At 37.8% G+C, this 18914-nt stretch overlaps 1 protein-coding gene across 2 annotated transcripts in view; it reads left to right on the forward strand.

The window, feature by feature from the left end:
* Nucleotides 1-18914, forward strand: part of YTHDC2 (YTH N6-methyladenosine RNA binding protein C2) — a 57919-nt gene that overhangs the window by 18443 nt on the left and 20562 nt on the right. For both annotated transcript variants that reach the window (XR_014174295.1, XM_081940635.1), the window contains exons 8-20: nt 5113-5220; nt 5381-5526; nt 6375-6510; nt 7398-7524; nt 11262-11327; nt 12998-13176; nt 13876-13972; nt 14067-14154; nt 14244-14324; nt 14590-14672; nt 14912-15017; nt 17517-17636; nt 17763-18035. Coding sequence is in view for 1 of the 2 variants with exons in the window: in XM_081940635.1 (XP_081796761.1) it covers nt 5113-5220; nt 5381-5526; nt 6375-6510; nt 7398-7524; nt 11262-11327; nt 12998-13176; nt 13876-13972; nt 14067-14154; nt 14244-14324; nt 14590-14672; nt 14912-15017; nt 17517-17636; nt 17763-18035 (1610 nt within the window). In the remaining variant the exon portion in view is untranslated. The remainder of the gene's footprint in view (nt 1-5112; nt 5221-5380; nt 5527-6374; nt 6511-7397; nt 7525-11261; nt 11328-12997; nt 13177-13875; nt 13973-14066; nt 14155-14243; nt 14325-14589; nt 14673-14911; nt 15018-17516; nt 17637-17762; nt 18036-18914) is intronic.

The following is an 18914-nucleotide window of genomic DNA, read 5'->3' on the forward strand; positions in this document are numbered from 1 at the left end:
GAAGAGAAGAATAAAAAGACGTCTGCAAGATGTCATTTCTAAAATTTCTCTCAGTAAAGTATATCACAACATCTCTTGGTAGTTGCCTTTGTAATGCTATACGTGAATTTACTCTGTAAATTTTATCAGTCTTAGCCGAAATCTCACGGGGGTTATCCACTTTTAATAACGTAGCCAAGGCATCTGCACAAACTTTTCTTAGGTCCTCTCTAGGATTTTCTCTTAAGCCCCTCAATCTGATAGCATACTCCATAGATCTAAATTGTATCATAGTAATCTCATTATCCATCCTTTGCATATTCCCCTCCATTTCCACAAATTTCAAATCCGTTTCTTTCGTTTTGGTTTCCAAATCCACAACTAGTTGCTCCACCTTACTATCCACCTTAAGAACAACCTCTGACAGTCCTGTAGCTATAGCTTGCATATTTTTATCGAGCTGGTCAGATCTTTTTATAGTGTCCTGGACCATTTGTTTAACCTCTTTAATTTCTTTGCCTATAAAGTCCTTCAAGTCCTGGAGGTTTATTGTAGCAGGTGGGGGAACCACCCCTTGTTCCGTTGCCATACTTAACAGAAAAAAGGAGGACACTTCTTCCCAACTTTCTCACAAAATGCTCTTCCAAGTAGATCAGGTTATATAAACTAACTTTGGAATTTCAGCCGTTCCACCTTTACTCCTTTTCTGCCCCCGGCTGTCAGCAAACAGTTAACTTTCATTTTCTTTAGATTTTCAGCTATAAATTAACGCCATTTTGAATCCTTTGTTCTAAACCCACGCCTTTCAATTTCAATTTCAATTTTATTTGATTTCTAGACTGCCCCCTCTCCCCGAAGGGACTCGGGGCGGTGTACAGGAACCACATTAAAAAACCATATACATAATAAATACCCTTAAAACCAAATTAAACCTTGAGCCCTGTACAAATTGTTAAAAATTAAAACACGGCCTAAAACCAACCCAGGAATTTAAAAATACAGGCTTGGGGTGGGAAGCTGGGATTAGGCCAGGCCGGCTAAATTGAACAGGTGGTTTTTAAGCTTCTTACGGAAGGAACGGAGGTCTGTAGTTGTTCTGATATCAGGGGGAAGGTCATTCCAGAGGGTCGGGCCCATCACAGAGAAGGCCCTTCCCCTGGGCGTCACCCGCTGGCACAGCCTAGTGGACAGCACCCGGAGAAGTCCCTCTCTGTGTGAGCGGATTGGCCGAAGGGATGTATGGGGCAGGATGCAATCCCGCAAATACCTAGGTCCTGTGCCATGGAGCGCTTTAAAGATGATAATCAACACCTTGAAACGTACCCGAAAAGCCACAGGTAGCCAGTGCAGCCCGCGCAGGAGAGGTGTTACGTGGGAGTACCTAGCGGCTCCCGAAACTGCCCGCGCGGCCGCATTCTGAACCAACTGCAGCCTTCGGGTGCATCTCAAGGGGAGCCCCATGTAGAGAGCGTTACAGTAGTCCAGCCGGGACGTCACAAGCGCATGGGTGACTGTGCGAAGGGCGGTCCGGTCCAATAGGGGACGCAATTGGCGCACCAGGCGAACTTGGTGAAACGCCCCCCTTGCCACGGCTGTCACATGGTCATCCATTGACAGCCGGGCATCTAGGAGGACGCCCAGATTGCGTACCCGATCCACGGGGGCCAGATGTTCGCCCCCCAATGGCCAGTGTTGGAGTCAACTGGTTGAACCGGGGTGCCGGTAGCCACAGCCACTCCATCTTGGACGGGTTGAGCTTGAGTCTGTTACTTTCAAGTTCAGCAGTAGCGTTCTTTAACAAGATTTTTCAAACTTAAAACTTAAGATACTTGCAAATGTTTCCTTCTTGGGTTGCTCGGAGTTAAAGGCTGTTCATGACGTCTTGCTCCCCTAAATCATTAGCGGAGGATCTCAGTAGACCGGAGCATATAACAGCTGCAAAGGGGGGCTCTCCTTGCCCACACCCCAGAGGCTATAAATCCTTCTGGGGGGCTAGCTGTATCTCTCTCCTAAATTCCTTTGGATTTCGTAGTGTCCAAGGCGTTAATGGTCTTAAAAAAACACCTCTACAGTCTATTGATTCGACAAGCTCAAAAAAAGCCTGCCCACGACGTTCGTGGTTCAACCCGGATAAAAAGAAAAAGAAAAAAAGAAAAGAAAAAAAGAATTAGTTTTCATTTTCCAAGAATATGCACTAGGGCAGGGGTGTAAAACACAAGGCCTGTGGACCGGATGTGGCCGGCTCGCAGGGTGCTTAGATCTGGCCCTCAGGCCACCCTGGAAACTGCAAAGGACCGGTCTCTGGTGCCTCTGTCAGTGAAAATGGGGTCCCAATCTCTCTTTTTGGCATGAGACCCTCCCGAGTTTCAATTTGCTAGCACAGTGGTGGGCAACCTTTTTTTTTCAACTGAGCCTAATCTCGCCAAAACCACGATTGAAATTTACTTTGAGAGCCACATTTTTAAAACCGAAAATACATAGGATGGTACACTGTATTTAGTTTCAATAAGTTTTTATTGAGAATATTCTGCATGCAAGTATCCACATAGGTTGGGAGGATACAAATAACACAACTAATAAAACAAAAACTTTAGAACGATATTATTTATCGATAACGTTACATTCCGTAAAATTTGCCTTACAATGTAGAGAAAATTACATCCTGACATTGACTGACAAAGTCACAACCACTAATGTGAACATTGGCCTTGCATTTCCTTGGATAGTTTGAGTAAGTCAGGTTTGTATGTTGTTGTTTTTAATTTCATCTCTCTCTCCCACTTTCTTTCTTTTTTTCTTTTTCTTTCTCTGTCTCTGGCTCTTTGTCTCTCTCTCACTCCCTCCCCCATCTCTGTCACTCTGTGTGTGTGTGTGTCTGTCTGTCTGTCTCTCACTCACTCTGTGTGTGTCTGTGTCTGTGTCTGTCTCTCCCTCTCTCTCCCCTCCCTTCCTCTCTCTCTGTCACTCTGTGTATGTGGGTGTGTCTGTCTCTCACTCATTCACTTAATCACTCACTCTGTGTGTGTCTCTCTCTGTGTCTGTCTATCTTTCTCTCCCTCCCTCCCCCTCTCTGTCTGTGTGTGTGTGTGTATGTGTGTGTGTCTGTCTGTCAGTCTCTCTCTGATTCCCTCCCTCACTCCCTCTCTCTGTTCCTCTCTCTGTCTGTCAGTCTCACTCACACACACACACACACACACACACACACACACACACTGTGGTCACCTTGTTGAGTGTTCCAATCACATTTGAAACACTCAACAACTGGCCTGCATTTATGGCATTTTGCAGCATTCTGCAGTCATAGGACCAAAATTGGTTGTCACTCGCCAGGGCTTTTGCAGAAGCTTCCCTCTGAAGCCCGAGAGGAGGGAGGGGAGCGGGCACCCGGCACACAGAAGAGTCGCATTAAAGGGTGTAAAGAGCCGCATGTGGCTCCCGAGCCGCGGGTTGCCCACCACTGTGCTAGCAGAAGGTTGTAGGGGACAGTCCCAGCTGAAAATGGAGGTTAGGAGCCTGTTTTCGCTGACAGAACATTCAGGCCACCACAGGCGCCCATGACCTGAGTGATGTCAAGCTGGCCACGCACACCCTGGCCACACCTACCCCGACTTCCTGAGGTCAAACACAACCCTGATTCAGCTGTCAATGAAATTGAGTTTGACATCCCTGCACTAGGGGTGTGCTGAAATAACTGCCAAGATTCCTCAAGCCTACTAATTTCTTGTACGTGACAAATGTTATTACCTAGATATTTGCAATGACCTCACCTCAGAATTTTAAATTTTTGGAAGGAAAAATATGAAGAGTTTGTAGTTCTGTAGCCGATATCATTCCAGTTTGTGAAAGAATATTGGGTAGGGAAAATATTGCAAGTTAAGTCACTGACTATGGAAAATGTGCCAACAGAAGATTTATTATTGATTGATTGATTGATTGTACTATGATTTGCATTATTTGTTTGCTGACATAAGAGAGTTGTACTTCACAAAGGCAGGAAGAATACATGAAACGATTTTGTGGGGACTGGACCCAAAGGCCCCAAAAATCAGGTCCAGATTTATGCAATTAAACTAAACTGCAGCTAAGCAGATTTATGTAATTAAACTGGAGCCTATTAAAATTAAGTGAAGGTCAATAGAAGGATACTTAAATAAACATGTTACCATTACCTATATATTAATGCTTAACTCATTGAAAATGAGCAAAGCAAACAGTACGGAAAAGCATATTAACAAGTATGGCAATAGGGACTACTTGCTAAAGTTCATCTCTGTGGACTAATAGCTAACTAATCAAATCAGTATAATAAGCATGATATATCCTTTGACTTAAATCAGATATTAATATTTTCATTTAAATCTGTTTCATTTGATCATTTTATTGTGCTTTGTGGACATGCAAAAAAGCTAGAAGATTTTGGGCTTAAATCCATACACCAATTAGAAGATTTTAAAGATTAATATACAAATTAAAACCAGGCCTTTTTCTTTTGGTACAGTTGGACTAACAGTTGGAAAAAACTAATGGAACTTTGTTTTTATACAGGTAATCGTGGACTTACAACCACAATGAGCCCAAAATTTATGTTGGTAACTGAGAAATTTGTTAAGTGATATTTTTTCGCTCCCTTTTACAAACTTTCTTGATATAGTTAAGTGAATCACTAAGTGAATCTGGCCTTCCCGATTCTTGTTCAAAGGTCTCAAAAGGTGATCACTTGTCCCCAGGACACTGCAACCATTATAAATATTAGTCAGTTGCCAAGGGTCTGATTTTTAATTATGTGACTATGGGGGTGCTGCAATGTTGTATGAAAAATGGTTGGAAGTCACTTTTTTCAGTGCTGTTAAACTTTTAAAGATCACTAAATGAAGTGTTGTAAGTCGAGGACTACCTGTTTATGATAACCGCAGCAAGATTATTGTATGTATAAAGATGGAAAGATTTGCCTTTGCCTTTTATTTTTCCTTTTTCTTTTTTCCTTTTTCTTTTACGTTAATTTTTACTCTTGTTTTTAAAACTTTCAATTAAACTATATTTAGGTGTTGTCTAAAAATGCATGTGTTTATTACAATTCCTAATCGATTGTTCTGAATGAACGCTGGGGATTTGTAATAATGTTTGCGTTTCCAGTTCCAGGAAGACCCTTTGAAGTAAAGGAAATGTTTTTAGAAGACATATTAAGAAGTACAGGCTATACAAATAAAGAGATGATCAAATACAAAAAAGAACAACAGCGAGGTGGGTATTTAGTTTTGCAGTTAATCTTTTGATTAATATAAAAATTGCAAAATGGAAACGGAAGATGCTATAAAATACAATGGAAAAACCCTAACATAGCAAAAGCTATGCATTTAATCTTGACTTTTTTCTTTATGTAAAATATATATATGGTATCTAGAAGAAAAACAGCAGACAACGTTGACTGAATGGTATTCTGCGCAAGATAATAGCAAACCTGAATTGCAACGACAGAGGGCAGCTCCAAATGTAGCTGAAGAATATGAACTGCTGGATGATGGGGGTGACACTGTCTTCAGTCAATTGGTATGCACTACTTTTAAGATCTTCGATATTTTATGTTAGATTTCACATTGGATAGGAATAGTTATGGTTGTAAGCTCAGGTTGTGCCAGTAAACATCAAGTCCTGGTTGATATATCTTTTTCACAGATACCTTTATATGTATATTTATGTTTCCAACAAAAAAATTAGAAGACAGTGAAAAGTCCAAACTCTGCTACAACTTCCACATTGTATTCTTTTATGCTTTTCAATTTTTGAATAACTTTTCATGCTTTTATCATTCTGTCTCTTAATTGAGTTCATGCTTTATTTACTTTGTATCATGTACAATTGAATTTGATGTGTATATAAATGAGGAAGCAGCTTGAATTGGCTATGTCAAAAATATGCATGACTCTCTCTGAATTTTACAGTAGTAACAACAGTACAGTAATTTTGGCTGATGAGGTCCAGAAGAAAAGCCTTTTCAGCTATGGCTCCTATCCTCTGAAGCAATGGGTTCTTCCAGATGAGATCTAAAGTCACCTTTTGGCCTTCCAAAAGTGGCCTGGGCCCCACTGGGCGTGTGGCATTTTGGAGGTGGCTAATGGATTAGATTGCACCTTCTCCCTGTACACATTTTGCTCCTTCCCTCTCTACTGGTCAATTTTATTTTAACTGAAATTTAGATGTTAATGTAAGACCCCTATTTATGGTTTTAATGTTTTATATTGCATTTTAATTGAATGGTTGTAAACCGCCTAGAGATGCCTCTGGAGAAATGTGCGGCGTATAGATTTAATAATGCACTCTTTTGTCAGTTTTAGGACAAATGATGAAATATTTTTTTAAAAAGTTTTTCAAGTAACAAAGTGAGTTTTCATTTGCAGGCTGAAAAAGATGTTAATTGTCTTGAACCTTGGTTAATTAAAGAAATGGATGCTTGTCTTTCTGATATTTGGCTACATAAGGACATTGATGCTTTTGCACAAGTGTTCCATCTTATTTTAACTGAAAATGTCAGTGGTAAGTTCACAATAGTTAACATTTTTTTACTGAATGATATGCTGAGATACAGTATCATAGAATGGCAATGGCATCTGACAGAATAATAACCCAGCTCTGGTTTCTTAGAAGTCTGAATAATAATTTTGAAATGGTTGTTGGTTCCTGAATAAGTCAGCTATGTTACTGATGAATCATAACCATTTTTTCTTATGTCTGAATTTTCTCAAATAATGAAGCTTGATCTTGAACAAGCTGTCTAGTAAATATATGTAACATTTGTACTTAATAGTCATAATACCGTATTTTTCGGACTATAAGACACACCTAAATTTACAGGAGGAAAACAAGAAAAAATAGTTTGTGTCCCCCATGCATCACATTTTCACTCTCCCTGGCCTCCAGAAAAACACTGCAGGACAAAAACGGGCATGTTTTTGGTGAAAACTGGCCCATTTTTGGTGAAAACGGGCAGTGTGCATCACTGCAGAGTGCTTCTGGGGATCTGGGAGGGTAAAAACGTGATCCATGGAGGGCTTGGGAGTCCCAAAACAGGCCTGTTTTGGGGGCAAACGGGCCTGTTTTTTTTTTTGTGAAAACGGGATGTACGGAACACTGCAGAGTGCTTCTGAGGGCTCGGGAGGGCAAACACGCAATGCACGGGGAGGGTTCGGGAGGTTTAAAACACCTGTAAGAAACACCTACATTTTCACCCACTTTTAAGGGGGGAAAAGGTGTGTCTTATGCTCTGAAAAATACGGTAATTAATATTTGGGCAATTCAATTTTTAATGTTTTGTAACAATAGCAGAATATTTTGACAATCTTGGAAAAATAGTTAAAAGTTTGAGCAGTTCATAAGTAATATTTCTAAAATGTATTTCCTAACTTTTCTCCCTCCCTCCCCAGTTGATTACAGGCATAATGAAACAAGTGCAACAACATTAATGGTGGCTTCTGGAAGAGGTTTCTTGAATCAAGTAGAACAGCTGATTGGTATGGGAGCAAATGTCCATATAAAATCATCCAATGGCTGGTAAAAATACATTTTTTTCATTGTTTTTATCTAGGGAATGTATGTAGATATAAGACTGGAAGGGGGTAGGAAAGAGCTTAATTCTAGTTTTCGATGAATATTTCAATTTCTGAGCATGCTTTAGTGTGTAGTATCCAACAGTGAAAAAAATAACTTAAAAGTAAACTTGCCACAGAATTTCGCTCATCTTGGAAACCATTCCTGGATTGTAGTTCTATATACGGATTTGAAATTTGAGTTTTCTGTTCATTCTAAATACTACAATTGTAAAGGATCTGTTAAACCAGAATAAATCTTCAGTAGATTGATTTGCTGATTACTTCTGTTGATTTTTTTATATATTATTTGGATTTTAATAAAGCAGTTTATATACTTTATTCTATTATTTAAAACTGGATATTGAATATTGAAAATTATGTACCTAATTCTGTGATGGTTGTAATTTTTTCTCTTTGTTTTTTCTTTATCTTTTTAAAATATTTAATAAAATACACTTTATGTATTGCATCAAGGAAGGATATTTTTCTCATATTTTGATACTATAATTCTGATACTCTGATTGAATTTGAAATGCATACAGTATATCAGTTATTTTGAAGTTGAAAGTCTCAGTGCTTTGGAACACAGCAAGGTGAAAAGAATAATATTAGTTCTAACTTATTGAAAGATATAACAACCTTAAAGCAATTGATTGTCTTATATGTCCTCACCTTCACTTCAACAGTCTGTGTTTATTATTTGTTTACATATTTATAAATTATAACTATATAAATTTGTATATTTATATATTATCAAGTCAGTATTGATTTTAGTGAAACACATTCTCTCTCTCCATATATATGTATATATGAATGCATGTGGGTATATATGTATTTGCCATGATAATTTGTACTCAAATTGGTCTTCAAATGGTAAAACCATTGCCATTGTAACTAAATCTACCCACTTTCTCCTGGTCATCCTTTTCTTCTCTTTCCTTCCACCTTGTCCAGCATTAGAGCTGGATCTTTGAGTAATGTGTCTGAAGGAGGATAATTTCAGGCTGGTCATTTGTTTCTTGAATAGCAGTTGTGTAGATTTGTTCAGTGACCTACTTGTTTGTTTTCTTGGCTATCCATAGTATTCTGAGGAGTTTTCTTCAACACCAGAGCTCAAAAGTATCAGTATACAGGTGAAACTCGAAAAATTAGAATATCGTGCAAAAGTTCATTTATTTCAGTAATGCAACTTAAAAGGTGAAGCTAATAATATATGCATTACATGCAAAGCAAGATAGTTCAAGCCGTGATTTGTCATAATTGTGATGATTATGGCTTACAGCTCATGAAAACACCAAATCCACAATCTCAGAAAATTAGGATATTGTGAAAAGGTGCAATATTCTAGGCTCAAAGTGTCCCACTCTAATCAGCTAATTAAATCATAACACCTGCAAAGGGTTCCTGTGCCTTTAAATGGTCTCTCAGTCTGGTTCAGTAGGAATCACAATCATGGGAAAGACTGCTGACCTGACAGTTGTGCAGAAAACCATCATTGACACCCTCTGTAAGGAGGGAAAGCCTCAAAAGGAAATTGCAAAAGAAGTTGGATGTTCCCAAAGAGCTGTATCAAAGCACATTAATAGAAAGTTATGTGGAAGGGAAAAGTGTGGAAGAAAAAGGTGAACAAGCAGCAGGGATGACCGCAGCCTGGAGAGGATTGTCAGGAAAAGGCCATTCAAAAGTGTTGGGGACTTTCACAAGGAGTGGACTGAGGCTGGAGTCAGTGCATCAAGAGCCTCCACACACAGACAGATCCTGGACAAGGGCTTCAAATGTGGTATTCCTCTTGACAAGCCGCTCCTGAACACCAAACAATGTCTTACCTGGGCTAAAGAAAAACAGACCTGGTCTGTTGCTCAGTGGTCCAAAGTCCTCTTTTCTAGCACGGGAGCTGCCAAAATTTTCTATGTACCTTTTTTTACCTTTCCCTATAAACGTTTAAAAACCAATAAAATTCTTTTAAAAAAAACAAAAACAAAGTCCTCTTTTCTGATGAGAGCAATTTTTGCATCTCATTTGGAAACCAAGGACCCAGAGTATGGAGAAAGAATGGAGAGGCACACACTGCAAGATGCTTGAAGTCCAGTGTGAAGTTTCCACAGTCTGTGTTGATTTGGGTAGCCATGTCATTGCTGGTGTTGGTCCACTGTGCTTCATTAAGTCCAGGGTCAATGCAGCCGTCTACCAGGAGATTTTGGAGCACTTCATGCTTCCTTCCGCAGACGAGCTTTATGGGGATGCTGACTTCATTTTCCAGCAGGACTTGGCACCTGCCCACACTGCCAAAAGCACCAAAACCTGGTTCAATGACCGTGGGATCACTCTGCTTGATTGGCCAGCAAACTCGTCTGACCTGAACCCCATAGAGAATCTATATGGCATTGCCAAGAGAAAGATGAGAGACATGAGACCAAACAATGCAGAAGAGCTGAAGGCCGCTATTGAAGCAACCTGGTCTTCCATAACACCTCAGCAGTGCCACAGGCTGATAGCTTCCATGCCATGCCGCATTGAGGCAGTAATTGCTGCCAAAAGGGGCCCAAACCAAGTACTGAGTACATATGCATGCTTATACTTTTCAGAGGTTGATATTGTTCTATGTACAGTCCTTGTTTTATTGATTGCATGTAATAATCTAATTTTCTGAAATGGTGGATTTGGTGTTTTCATGAGCTGTAAGCCATAATCATCACAATTATGACAAATCATGGCTTGAACTATCTTGCTTTGCATGTAATGAGTCTATCTCATATATTAGTTTCACCTTTTAAGTTGCATTACTGAAATAAAGGAACTTTTGCACGATATTCTAATTTTTCGAGTTTCACCTGTATTTTCTAACCTGCTTCTTCAAACTCCAGCTTTATAGAGTGCCGCAGGAAATACCACTACTTGCACTATTCTGATCCTGAGGATATAATCACATCACTGCATATAAATATGTTTTCCAAAATTGTCATAGCTGCCCTACCAATGCTACTCTGCTGCGTATTTCTTAACTGCTTATTTTCTTTACCAACCACAAGTGATACCCAATACATAGGAGAAAAGCCTGGTCTTCTTGGTTCTATGAAAAGTTGATAGAATCCTTGTGGGGGTAGGTTGTGAGGGAAGGTAGGCACAATGATAGAGAACCTGCGTCTTATACATCCCATTAAATAGCAAAACTTCAGTGAGGGGATCTAGAACACAAACTTGTGAGACTGGTAGAAATAGTTGTAGCTAGGGGTTCTGCAAATAAATACATTAAATATATGACACCTGAGAAAAGTAATGATTTTTTCATATATTATAGATTACTTGTATTAGTAGCAGTAGTTAAAGGTGCAACCTTAGAGGTCCAAATATTATTAAGATACTTTTTTCCCCTCATTAAGAGAGTCATTAAACAATATCAGAGTAATAAAACATTTTTAAAGATCAGAGTTGTTCAAATTCTTCAAAATAAGTGAAAAGGAGTATATAGAAAGTACATTTCTTGCAACTATTAAAGCAGTCATGTGTTTTTCTAGGCTTGTGTAGCTGTTTTCTAAACTGTTTGCTGGTGTCTGCATGGTTTACATGTCATTGTGAAGCATTTATTTGAAAAGATCTTCATAAACCTATTGCAAATCCATACTTGATGAATGTAACTAAAAGAATATTGAGAATGTTCCATTGTGCATAAACCAGACATTTTATTAAATACTTTTACAGGACAGCTTTGGATTGGGCTAAACACTTTGGGCAGACAGAAGTAATTGACCTGCTGGAATCCTATTGGTAATGTATTTTCTATTACTGAAATGTACTATAGCAGTGATGGCGAACCTTTTCGGCACTGAGTGCCAAAAAGGGAGTGTAGGCAACCTGGAAGATGAATTGCCCAGGGGGCATATGCGTGCCGGAAAATGAACTTCTGGTTTCCGATGCGCATGCTAGTCTTCTGGTTACTGGCGCACATGCGTGCGAGACAATCAGCTGGTCATCGTGGTGTGTGAGCATGTTTCCGGCACTGTTCCACTTTCCGACACTGCCTCATGCACAAAAGCCAGCTGATCGTCTGGCATGCATGTGCACCAAAAACCCAGAAGAGGAACGGGTGACTCCGTGTGTGCCAGGCGATATGGCTCCGCATGCCACTTCTTCAAGCTACAATCACAAGTGAGCCACAAATTTCCATTGCTAAACAGGCAGTTGATAAGTCCCATTTTATGATCTTTTTTGCCATGGTTGTTAAACAAATTACTGCAGTTTGTTAAGTGAATCGTGGTCGTTAAATTATCTTGCCCCATTGATTTTGCTTGTTAGTCATTTGGGAAGGTTACAAATGGTGATCACGTGACCCAAGAACAGTGCAACTGTCATAAATGCCAGTTGCCAAGCATCCAAATTTTGATCATGTAACCACGGAGATGCTGCAGTGGTCATAAGTGTGAAAACTGGTCATAAGTAACTTTTTCCAGTATTGTTGTAACTTCAAACAGTAACTAGGACTATCTGTATTTCTTGAAACAGATTAAGAGTCTTAAAGTAAAAAGAAATCATGATAAAATTAAAATAGGAAAAGAGTTACTTAATGATTCTCTGAAAGACTCTTAATGTTTAGTAAAAGTATTTTAGGATCATCTCAAAGCTGTTTTTATGGCATACATTGCATTTTGCAGTTTATTTTCTTCTTGTTGTATATCTTCAAAGTCAAGCTACCTCTAAAACAAGGCATTAATGGTCCTGGCCAAATTAGCAAATGATTTGTTTCTGTAATGTAGCCTGTATTTGAAAGATACGAAATAGGATGAACTGGAACAGTTGTAACACAGTATGGGAAGAGATTTTTTTTTAATGAGGTAATTTAATGTAATGTAAAACATATTTTTTAGTGTTAGGTGGAAGCCATATTTAGTTCAAGTGCATAACAGCACTATAGGAATTGTTCTATCACAACATTCTGAATTAGTTATTTCATTTTGTATTCTCATCTTTGAGCTATAGAAACCATTAGAAACTGGGAAGAGGCAAGATGGGCAGTATAATAAATAAAGCTTAACTCCCTTTCACCCTCTTGCCACTAGAGTAAATAGATTGATAGTTCATACTAAAAGTGTTAACTGTATTGCTTTCTATGGAGATTAGTTTTTCAATGTTTTCATTGAGTGAACAAATAAAGTGAGTAAAATTATGGATTAATTGTAGTTATTCTGTTCAGACAAATTCAGTAGATTATTAACCAAGATAGAATTACTATTGCCTCTTTAAGATTTTGAGAATGAAAGGGAAAATAGACAAAAAAATTGCGGATTAACAAAGTTTTTGTTAAATCAATGCTGTTGAATTCATAGAAATATTTCTTTGTAGTTTCAAAATATTTGTAAAATGGAAAAAAAATCATTTCGGGATTTCTTATTTTTGTTTTTTAGATTTAACACCTGATTTATCTCTGCTATATATTTCAGTGCCTCATTAGAGTCTGGTAATTTAGACGAAAGTTCCTTGGTCCATGCTAATGCTGGTGAACTGAATATAGAAGATCGAGAGCTCCTGAAAGCTTATCACTACAGTTTTGATGATGAAAAGGTAGATCTTGACCTGATAATGCACCTACTGTACAACATCTGCCATAGCTGTGATGCAGGTAATGTACATTTAGCTATGCCCAGTATTAATACATTATTTCATACCAAGGTGTGCTTAATTCATTTATTTGTTTGTTTATTTGTTTAATAAAAAGGTTTTTTGCTCAATCCTAGTCCCACAGGATTATTAGAAATTAAAATAACAATAAAATAATTTTAAAACTCTGAAAGACCTGAGATAAACTATGCTAAAGATCAGTGACTGAAGGATGGATTATTTGCATTACACTCCAGCATGTACTCCAAGGCTCTGTGTGTGTGTATGTGTGTGTGTGTGTGTGTGCGCGCGTATACATATACATATACATAGTCATAGCCTAATCCAGCATGAGTTTTTTTGTATTTTTTTCAGCAGCAAGTGATTAGATATTCTCACTTGTTTCTTGCAATTATGAGCAAGGTTAAATGCATATAAATGAAATTGAAGAGATTTGTTTCACGTCAGTTACATAGACAAGAAAGCTGAAACCTTGGCTTATTTTTATTTCTCTTGTAGCACATTCACATTCAGGAACAATTGGAACTAGCTGTTGATAGAAAAATACTTTAGAAAGTGTTTGAATTCTCAAGCTAAATACAACATATATAATTCCTCAAAATTCCAAAGCTACTTCTATCAATTGTGAGAAACTTGAATGCAATAGTAATTAGAATTGCTTAGGTTCATTTTTCTTTAGCATTTGAACTTTGTTACACAGGTGCAGTTTTAATTTTTCTTCCTGGATATGATGAGATAGTTGGATTGAGAGATCGCATACTCTTTGATGACAAAAGATTTGCGGATAATGCTCACAGGTGAAAGTTTATACATTTTTATTTTGAAGGGCTTTTTGATTTGCTTTCAAAACTGAAATATTTTTGATATTCTATTCTGATTTTTTGCTATCAGATTCCAGGTGTTTATGCTCCACTCAAATATGCAGACATCTGACCAGAAAAAGGTTCTTAAGACTTCTCCTCTAGGCATCCGCAAAATAGCAAGTATCAAATGACTTTAGTTCTTTAATGATTGTTCCCATTTTTACATTAATATGTCATTATAAGGTTATTGTTTTTATTTCTGCAGATACTTTCTACAAATATTGCAGAAACCAGTATCACAGTAAATGATGTTGTTTTTGTGATTGACTCAGGAAAAATGAAAGAGGTATGCTCTCCTTAATGTCATGGATATTTTATAATATAATGTATATATTAATTGAAAAGTACTTTGCAGAAAAAATTAATTGAAGTTATGATGGCATTGCTTTAGTAAAATAATAAATAATTATATCACACACACACATCTTAATTGCTAATTTGATGTTCATATTTATATCATGTTAATCGCTAAGAGTTAGAGGCATATAAATATAATAAATAAATAAATAAACATAGATGTTTTATAATGTAGATTTTTCTTAACTTTCTAGAAATCCTTTGATGCACTGAATTGTGTAACTATGCTTAAGATGGTGTGGATTTCTAAAGCAAGTGCTGTTCAGAGGAAGGGCAGGTAATAAAACTATAAAAATATTTTTTTAGGCTACATTAGAGATATTAGAAATATTTTTTTAAGATACATCATTTTCCAGACCTAGCAAGAAACCCTCACAGATATATAAAATTAAAAGTGGAAAGTAAATGTTAACTTAAGAAAGAAATTTTAATGAATGAAATTTTAATCTGCTTTGATAATTTATTTATATTTTTTGTAATTTTTAAATATAACTTAAATAATGTTTTACTTCTAAGGGCAGGACGTTGTCGACCTGGAATTTGTTTTAGACTCTTCAGTAGGTTAAGATTTCAAAATATGTTGGAATTTCAGACACCTGAACTTCTAAGAATGCCTCTACAAGTGAGTAATTTTTATTCTCTTGTTAAGCCTTGGTAATACTATGCTTAAGTTAAATTGTAGTTTGTTTTAACTATTATTTGTTGAATCACGTGTGAGGATTTGGCTCAAATTAGCCTATCAACTAATGGCACAAGTTGTGAAATTCAACTAATATCTGATTCACTTTTTATTAATCCAAATGTAGAAATGGTGAGTAAAGAAATTAATTAATTTATTTTACTTTCTGATATTTTTTATCAATTAAGTTCTAGAATTTGTTTCCATATTCAAAAAATAGCCTATGGAGGCAAGAAAATATGAAATGATGGTTTCTAGGTTCATATAGCCTATCCAAGTATGTATGTATGTATCTATGTGTTTACAAGAGTAAATGTGGCTTGCCCCAAAAACTTTAAACAAATTCTGGTTGAACCCTATGCACAACAAATATGCAACTATATTAAAGCTGTTTTGCAGGCATGGCATAAAAAACCTTGAAATCTTTTGAATATTAAAAATAACAGTATTTTTCAATTGTGCTAAATATTAAATTGTACTAAATGCTTAATGGGATAGTAGATTTTTATGAGATATCCTGCATTTCAGCCACACTAAATCTTGAACAAGAGTTTACTTAATATGCAATGTTGAATAATAATAATAATAATAATATTTAATGCTTCTAGACTGCCCCCTCTCCCGCAAGGGACTCGGGGCGGTGTACAGTTCATACAAAATATAACAGGATACAATAAAATTAAATTAAATATGTACAGTTGACAATTGACATGGAGGAGGTTAAAATGTAGTTAAAAGAACTGTACAAAGCAGATATAAAATAAATTCAAACCCCTAAAAACAAATACAGTAAATTAAAAAACCCTAAAATAACCAGATATAATACATTTGCCAGGAGGAACAGTTGAATTATGCCAGGCCTGCTAGTTGGAACAGGTGGGTCTTCAGTTTTTGCCGGAAGGAGCGGAGGTCAGAAGTGGTTCTAATGTCGGGGGGGAGGTCATTCCAGAGGGTTGGGCCCATCACAGAGAAGGCCCTACTCCTCGGTGTCGCCCGCTGGCATTGCCTAGTGGACGGCACCAGGAGAAGTCCCTCCCTGTGTGAGCGTATTGGCCGCAGGGATGTATGTGGGAGGATGCGATCCCGCAAGTAACTAGGTCCCGTGCCATGGAGCGCTTTAAAGATGGTAATCAGCACCTTGAAACGCACCCGGAAAACCACAGGCAGCCAGTGCAGCTCGCGCAGGAGAGGTGTTACGTGGGAGTACCTCGTACTCCCCATCACAGCCCGCGCGGCTGCGTTCTGAACTAACTGCAGTCTCCGGGCGCGTCCCAAGGGCAGCCCCATGTAGAGAGCGTTGCAGTAATCCAGGCGGGACGTCACCAGCGCATGAGTGACCGTGCGTAGGGCATCCCGGTCCAGTAGGGGGCGCAATTGGCGCACCAGGCGAACCTGGTGGAACGCCCCCCTTGCCACGGCTGCCACATGGTCATCCATTGACAGCCGGGCATCAAGGAGGACGCCCAAATTGCGCGCCCGTTCCACAGGGGGCAATTGTTCGCCCCCTATGTTCGCGATGGCCAGCGATGGGATCAGCTGGCTGAACCGAGGTGCCGGTAGCCACAGCCACTCAGTCTTAGAGGGGTGAATCTGGTGATAGTCACTGTTGTAGGTTTTTTTCATGCCTGCATATATAACACTGCTTGGAATATTCCTAAAGATTCAAGTAACACTTTTTTTTTTTGCACTGGAAAGTATTTTGTCAACTGGAAAATTATATATAAATCACTGAAATCTCACAAGTTCTCCACAATGAAATGCTTGAAATTTTGCCTGATAATATCTGACCTTATATGATTTCAGCATTTCAAAAAGTATCAAAAATTTAAGGTGCTACAGGCAGCTATATTGCCAGTGTCTGCTTCACCATATCAAAAAAGCTAATATAACTCTGAGATTTCCCTTTTTATATTATATCTTAAATATATACAGTTGAATTATAATCCTAGGCATTGTTATTTGTAAAACCAATTGAGTTTGCTAGGTATTTTGGTGATGTTGCATTGTGTAAAGTCTGTAGTCAATAACAGTTCCCAAAAATTAATATTAGAATTTATATTATTTAATTATATTTAATGTCAGAAGACAATTGTGACTTGTGCAATGGCTTAGTGTCACCTGCGATATGAGCAGCAAAGAAATTGTGTGTGTGTATGGTAAATAAAATATTTATAAATATTGAAGTGAAACTGCAAGATTGTAATCTAATGTTTTGGAATATTTTTTTCAACTAGACTAGTTTTCTTAGCACTTTGTTTATTTATGTATAATTCATATTTCTGAACCTCTCATCTCCCTCAGAGAAGAGCTGAAGTTGCTACAATGGGTAAAATAAATTGAGAAAAATAAGCACACTATTCCATCACTGACATCTAAGTGGACATATATAAGATTATACTATAAATGAAGTCATGATCTGAAAAAGATATCTTTACATTATAGGAGCTTTGTTTACATACAAAATTGCTAGCTCCCATCAATTGTCCAATTGCTGACTTCTTAATGAAAGCTCCAGAGCCACCTCCTGCTTTAATTGTGAGGAATGCTGTGCAGATACTTAAGGTGAGTAAATAGAATGAAAAAAACTGAATTTTTAACTAACTTGAATTTGAGCTTTAATTAAGGCCCAGAAAATATTTAAGATTATGCATGTCCGTCTATAACATTGCTTATAATTTGTTTCAATAGACCATAGATGCTATGGACACCTGGGAAGATTTAACAGAACTTGGCTATCATCTGGCTGACTTACCTGTGGAACCCCATCTTGGGAAAATGGTGCTGTGTGCTGTGGTTCTGAAGTGCCTGGATCCTATTCTGACAATTGCTTGCACACTTGCGTATCGGGATCCCTTTGTGCTACCCACACAGGCTTCTCAAAAACGTGCAGCCATGCTGTGTAGAAAACGATTTACTGCAGGAACATTTAGTGACCATATGGCCCTTCTTCGGGCTTTTCAGGTATTGTTTGTTTATTTACTAAAAGGACATTTAACCATTCATGTTTGATTATATGAAACAGATGAGCTATTTTAGCTAGATCAAATTGTTTTGAAAAGTTACCTTAGGAATAATATAATTGGAGCAGTGCTCTTGAAAATCTAATCTACGTTGTTGTTAGTTCCTCCTTTTCGCTGCTGCCAGCTAGCCTCTGATTGCCATCTGCTATTTGTTTCCCTTTTTTCATTGTTGCCAGCTGGCAAAAGACAATAGTGTTATATTGGTTCTATGTGTATTCTCTGCTTTTTCTTCATCGCTTTCAAGACTTTCATCTTTAACCTGTGTTAAAAGTGGGAACCTCTGCAGCTTGCAGTTCTGGTTCCTGTAATGCTGTAATATGGTTAAATCAATTGCTGAAACTTTTACATTTTCCTTAAAACTTGATACAATTATGCATCTTATTTTTATATTTTTAAAATCCCGTATTTGTTGAAATAATAATAGAAAAACAATTGTAAAGATTATGCTGTGGGAAAAGGATATTTCTTCTTGTGTATAAAAAAGCATTGTTATAGAGCTAGCCTTTGGTTTATTTGCTGCATGTAATAAAAGGTTAATGGAGGACTCAAGATTGTTTGATTTGAAAAGTATTCAAGAGCAATGAAGAATGAAGTGCTCTCTTTGTTGCTGTGTTGGAAATTGCTTCTGTCAGTTTTATTTTCCAAATGTACTCAGTGGTTCTAGGAACACTATAGAGCAGTGATGGCGAACCTTTTTTGGCTTGCATGCCACAAGTGGGGGGAGCGCAGGGGGGTCGAGTGCGGGTGTGCCGCATCCATAATGCAACGCGCGACCCCCCCCATTTTTACATTTTTTTGCCCTCCCCAGGCTCCAGGGGCT

The sequence above is a fragment of the Natrix helvetica genome (genome assembly GCF_964273705.1).
Source record: "Natrix helvetica genome assembly, chromosome: 2".
In the NCBI taxonomy this organism is placed as follows: Eukaryota; Metazoa; Chordata; class Lepidosauria; order Squamata; family Natricidae; genus Natrix; species Natrix helvetica.